General features: G+C 53.5%; 1 protein-coding gene across 1 annotated transcript; it reads left to right on the top strand.

Moving 5' to 3' along the window:
* The first annotated feature begins 4,157 nt into the window (after positions 1 to 4,157).
* On the top strand, positions 4,158 to 4,871 carry LOC131670155 (pre-mRNA-splicing factor 38B-like). The gene has a single exon (XM_058945542.1). The coding sequence runs from the start codon at positions 4,158 to 4,160 to the stop codon at positions 4,869 to 4,871; it is 714 nt and encodes a 237-aa protein (XP_058801525.1).
* Positions 4,872 to 5,577: the final 706 nt, after the last annotated feature.

The raw sequence follows: 5,577 nt of genomic DNA, 5'->3' as shown, positions 1-5,577 counted from the left end.
GTACGCGAGTGCTGAGGCGAGCCGTGGCTATGGTCGCGGAGCTTTCGGCCTATCGCGTCCTGAGCGTCGGCCCGGGGTTTCCTGAAGAGAAACCGGGCGCCGAGGGAGGAGAAGCGGCTGGCCTGATAGTGGACAGCAACGCCGCAGAAATGGAGCTGGAGGAGCTCTTGCTAAGGAGTCCTCCGGCGCAGCCGCAGGAGCTAAGGGGCGAGACGCCTGTGCGTGAATTCGCACGTCCGTCGAACCCTGAGGGCTCTGCGGACCTGCCCGGCCTACCATCATCAGCGGCAGCGGACCGACCCCAGGAGTTGGGCTTTACCAACGGGAGGCTGCAGTTAGAGGGGGAGCCGGTTCCGGGAATTGCGGCGGGCTCGGCGGCGACGACGGCGGTGGTGCGGCCGGAGAGGCACATCCACGAGCCAATGGAGTGGGTGCCTATGCACCAGCAGCAACTGGACCCAAGATACAGTTTCCGCCGACAGGGACCGCCGTCGAGCATCCCGCCTGCCGGGTACCTAGAGGACGAGCGGAGGAGGACCGCGGAGGAGCAGCGGGGCGGCGGCAAGAAGAAGAAGAAGAAGAACAAGGGCCCGGATTTCTCGGCGAGCAACTGGGTCTCGCCCCTGACCGAGGCCAGAGCGGAGGAACCGGAGCAGCCGTCCAGGAGCCACCGCCGCACCGGGGACGCTGGGCCGGGAAATGAGTGCGTAAATTCGCACCGTTTCCATGGCGAGGCGTCCGCGGAGGCAATAGCATTGGGGAGGCGTCCGCGGAGGCTAGAGATAGGACGAGCCCGTGGGCTGCACTGCCCCCGTCGCTCCAGGGAGCCGCGTGTTTCGCCTCCGCGTTCCGGTGAGACGCCGATGGCGGGTGGCCCTGATGACCGTGATGGGGGAGTCTCCGCGAGGCCTGCCCTGAAGCCTCGCGACTCGGCCGGTCAGGTGTCGGAGGCCGAGCCGCCGCGTCTGGTGCTCCGGGCTGGGCGGTGGATCCGGGAGACGGACGGGGCCCGGCCGGTTTTGGGCTTCTTTCCCCATCACCGCCAACTGGAGTGGGAGATTCCTGACGAGAGGCCGCCTCCGCCGGAGACCCCGCGCTTGTCGGCTGTGGTCCGACCCGAGCCGCGACGAGGTGAAGAGGACGGGCCGATTGCCTCAAGTGAGGGCTCGCGGCCCCCGTTGCAGGACGCCATTCCCGCCGAGACTCCAGTAGTAGGAGCCAGGGAGGAGGGCGTCATGATGGGCCGATTGACGGGCACCTTTCTGGCCGGCCTGAACTCGGTGCCGTTCGACCGGGAGTTGGACGTGCGGCCGTTTATCTGTTTTAATTGCCGGACTGGAGAACATCGCCGCTCGAGATGCCCGGAGCCGCCGAACCCGCGGGAATGCTGCAGGAATTGTGGGCGCCTGGACGCGACGGTTGCTCATTGCGTGCGATGCGCGGCCGCTTACGCGAAATATTTGCGGACTCGAGCGGGGGCCGACGCTGTAGCCAGGACGCCTGAGGAGCAACAGCACAAGGAGGTGGACGGACCTCAACCACCGAGTGAAAGGAGTGGGGGGGCTCGTAGCGAGGAGGCCGGGGAGGAAATAGCAGCCGAGCCGCGTAAGAAGAAGCAGCGGCGTGGTGGCCGTCTCCGAAGAGAAAGAATGGAGAGGAGACGAGCTCTCGAAGCTGAGCGGGCCGGTCCAGACGAGGCAGTTTTAAGGCTGCGAGAGGACGCGCGGCTGGAACACCAGGCTGCAAGTTCTCTTCAGCGAGACGCCGAGGTTGCCTTGCGGCGCACTCCGCCAGGATCCGGCGACGACGCAGAGAGGGCTGATCCTGCCCCTGGTCCCTCTGGGGAGCCTCTTCAGCCCCGAGCGGAGATGGTGGGGTCGACGCCTGAAGAGCCATGGACGGACGAACAGGCCCAGGAGTTAGGTAGATTGGCTGGGGCGGTTAATCCTAGCCACCCCACCACGGCCGAATACATCAGGATGGTGCGGCTGCGACGCTTCGCGTTGCAAGCCAGCACACCTGATGCCCGGAGTGCCGATTAAGGCAAATGGGTGAGTAGTGGTGAAGGTTATTTAATTGGAATGAATGTTGAGTATGATTGTTGGCGTGTGCGAGTGTTGCCCTTATATTATTTCCGTTTTTGTCCCTCTGAGTTTCCGAGGCCGGTGGCGGCGGTGCTAGGGAGGTCGAGGTGGTCGTCCACCGATGATCGGGGGTATCGTTGGACTTGGGAGGGGGTGTGACGGGCGAATCGATCATTAGATTCGATCGCCCTGTTCGCCTCTCTCTCTCTTCCGCGTGCCTTCCCCTGAGCCGCTGCCACATCGGTCTTGGTTGAGTAAAACCGAGTATCGACGCACGATGTGGCTTTGTTACAGGTCTGATTCCTGATCGGCGGAGATGCCTGGCGCTGGAGGGATAGGCATAGGCGAAGAGCAGAGGAGGAGAGAGAGAAATAGTGTCGCCGGCATGAGCCGCACATGTGTGCGTAGCCGGCGGCGCTCGGCCGTTGAGTACCTGTAGGGAGGGGGCGCGTAAGAAAGCGCGGAGGCCGCGAGATCGCGGGCAGTATAGTTCTGACCGGCAATTAATTGCCAGCTAGTAGAACTTCGTGACGAAAACGTGTGTTTTGTGCGGTTAAATACTGTTTTGGAGACCATCAGCAAGAGGGAAGATCAGCTACATCGAGAGTCCTGCCTTGCGAAGACTACATCGCTCGCCCAGAGGACGTGGACTTCCACAACAGCGCTCCCTCTCAAGGTCAGGTACCCTTTTTAGTTTATCGGTGCGCGCCTCGATTTCTCTCTCTCCGAGCATCATATAGGCCGGACGCGGACGAGTGGTTAGATGCGTAAATTCGCATCGCCCTCGCGGAATTCGCGGGACGAATTGTAAGGTGACGTTCTGTTTCCTGTGCGTTTACTCGCACGGAGCGAACTTAGCCCGGGCTCGGCCGACGCACACGTCAAGGCCGAATGTATAAAATTGTTATAATAAAGAGAAAAGTATTAGAATTGATGAGTTCATTCTGTTAAACCTGTCTCTCTCTAATTGATTAAATTGCGATTACCGATATTGCCGGACGACATAGCCCTCGTTAAATTTTCGCGACGAAGCGAATGTGCCTTCCGAGCCTTTCCCCCTTAAATAATTTGTGACGCAACGTTGTTCGGGCTTAAATCATTAACGTACGTGTTACAAGCGAATTAATTGACCACTTGACAGAACTCGACCTTTTGACGGCAGGACCGGCTAAAACACAAAGACTAAGACTTACTAAGAGAATGAAAGGGACGTACTAAGTCGACGACTTCGATACGGAGAGCGCACTTACGGAGAAGGATAGGAATACAAAGCGCAAATTTTACTTATCAACCCAGTTCGGTGAGTCAGAAAAATCAGAAGGCAATACAAAAACTGATCCAACAACACAAACAACAGTCGCGAGTTCTTACGACCGCGCATCATCGTTGCATCAAGCAGACGAACAAACGTACAAGGTGACAGACGCGAGCGGCAACGAAATTACGCTTGCGCGAGACGAATACGAATTACCTTTCGGTACTGCTGATCTAAAACGAGACGCTTTGGCACGCATTCTGGCAGCAACGCAACAACACGACCTAAATTTGGAGAATTTACAAATAACAAGCGATAACACACAGAAAGAACCGCAGGAAAACGATCCGGTAATAGTGATCGAAACCGCCGATCATTCCCCAGTAACCACGGCACGTTTACCACCTTATGCTTCACCACATTTCGGCCGATGGCCTGCGGCGAACAATACTTACCAGCCGAAACCGCGCGACCTTTCAAAAATAATGCCAGGGTGGGGTTTAAAATTTAAAGGTACAAGTAACGAAGACGTAAGAACGTTTTTCCGAGACATTGCGCGAATGCAAAAATCAACTGACCTGACAGACGCAGATTTAGCACGCGGCTTTCATATATTACTTGACCAAGGAGCGGCGCGGCACTTCGAAAATAACGAACAGCAATGGAAAACGTGGTCAGTAATAAAAGAGAAAATGATTAGACAGTACACAGACGAGCTATACACAGAAAAGAAAAATGACGAGGCGCGTGCGCGCATGCAAGGCACAAATGAACCTGTGCAAGAGTATATAGACGCACTGCTACTAATTTTTAACGAAATGGACGAGAAAATTTCGGATGACAAACAAAAAGAACAAATTTATCGAAATTCGTTCCTCCCTCAGTATATGCCTCACCTTCGCGGCCACATGTCCAAGTCACTCACGGATTTTATCGAAGTAGCCGTAAGCATTGGAAAAGCATTCGAAGCGGGAGAACAGCCGAAAACAAAAGCTTCTACGGATGAAGCATGCGCGACCGAAGCTGACCCGTTAAAAACAGTACAAACAGAATTACAAACGATAAAAGACCAATTGGCAGCAGTTACTTTCGGGAATTATCGCGATAGAAGCAAAGAGAACCGAAATTACAAAAAGATCTACCACAAGTGCAACAAGCAATGCTTTCACCACATGGCTTTTTTCGGGAGACACGGGAAAAAAGGCGAGAATCGCAAACGAAGTCAATCTCGCGATAGTTCATTGAGCGATCGTAGCAGTAGACGCGGAAGTTTTTCCGGCAGCGAAAGCGGCTGGTCAAGCGTGTCCGAAAGTATCCATCGCAGTCGCGATAAGGAGAGAACCTCTAGGAAAAGTAGACACGACAAACCGCCCAAGGAGAACCGGGATGGGGAGAAGAAGGAACATCGAGACCCCAAACCTAAAGACGATCGCGAGAATAGGAGCAAAGAGAAATCCCGCGACAAAAACGAGGATCGCAGAAAGGACAAGCGCGACCGCGGCGATAAGAAAGATCGAAAATCAAAAAACTAAGTGCAGATGACGACACTGCGAGCGTCGCGTCATCAACTGCTACAAATAAAGCTCGCATCAAAAAAGCAAAAGTTCGTTATCGTGACGAGCCGGAAAAAGGCGAAAAATTTAAAATTTATCCCCGGTATTGGCTAACAGTGCAAATCAGAAAATCGGAAATAAAAACCTTATTTGATCCGGGGGCGACTCGCACGATTATGGGAGAAATAGCCGCCGAAGTATGCGAAACTAATAAAATTAATATTGACAATAACACTGTTAATTTCGTTAAAATGCCGAACGGTAAACTGGAAAAAACACAAGGCAAAATCAGAACCACAATAACAATCGATAAATTAAAAGCAAAGACAAGAATTTTAGTAGTGCCAACGTTACCGTACGGTATGATTTTGGGGATGGATGTTATACGGTCACATAAAATCAACATGAAAACGGAAAATGATTCGTATAATTATAAAATCGACGGCAAAACGATTGAACAGAAATTCGAGTTATGTACATTAGACGTTTTACCTAACCCCGACATAAATTTTGACGCTTGTACATTAGACGTAAAACGCGAAGAACTACCGCAAGCGAGCGGTCTATCTAGATTAACCGACAGTCAAAATTTAAAATTGAAAAATTTATTAAACAAATTGCTACCCACTCCAACCAAAAAGCAAAAGGAAAAATTACCTTACACGAACTTAGTCGAACACGAAAT

The sequence above is a fragment of the Phymastichus coffea genome, unplaced genomic scaffold (genome assembly GCF_024137745.1).
Source record: "Phymastichus coffea isolate CEN01 unplaced genomic scaffold, Cenicafe_Pcof_1.1 PCOF00102, whole genome shotgun sequence".
In the NCBI taxonomy this organism is placed as follows: Eukaryota; Metazoa; Arthropoda; class Insecta; order Hymenoptera; family Eulophidae; genus Phymastichus; species Phymastichus coffea.
Note: the sequence above shows the minus strand (reverse complement) of the source record. Positions and strands in the feature narration are given on the sequence as shown.

Bases quoted from the DNA above. Each gene is read 5' to 3' on its own strand.
- LOC131670155 (XM_058945542.1), top strand. From the start codon at position 4,158: ATGGACGAGAAAATTTCGGATGACAAACAAAAAGAACAAATTTATCGA.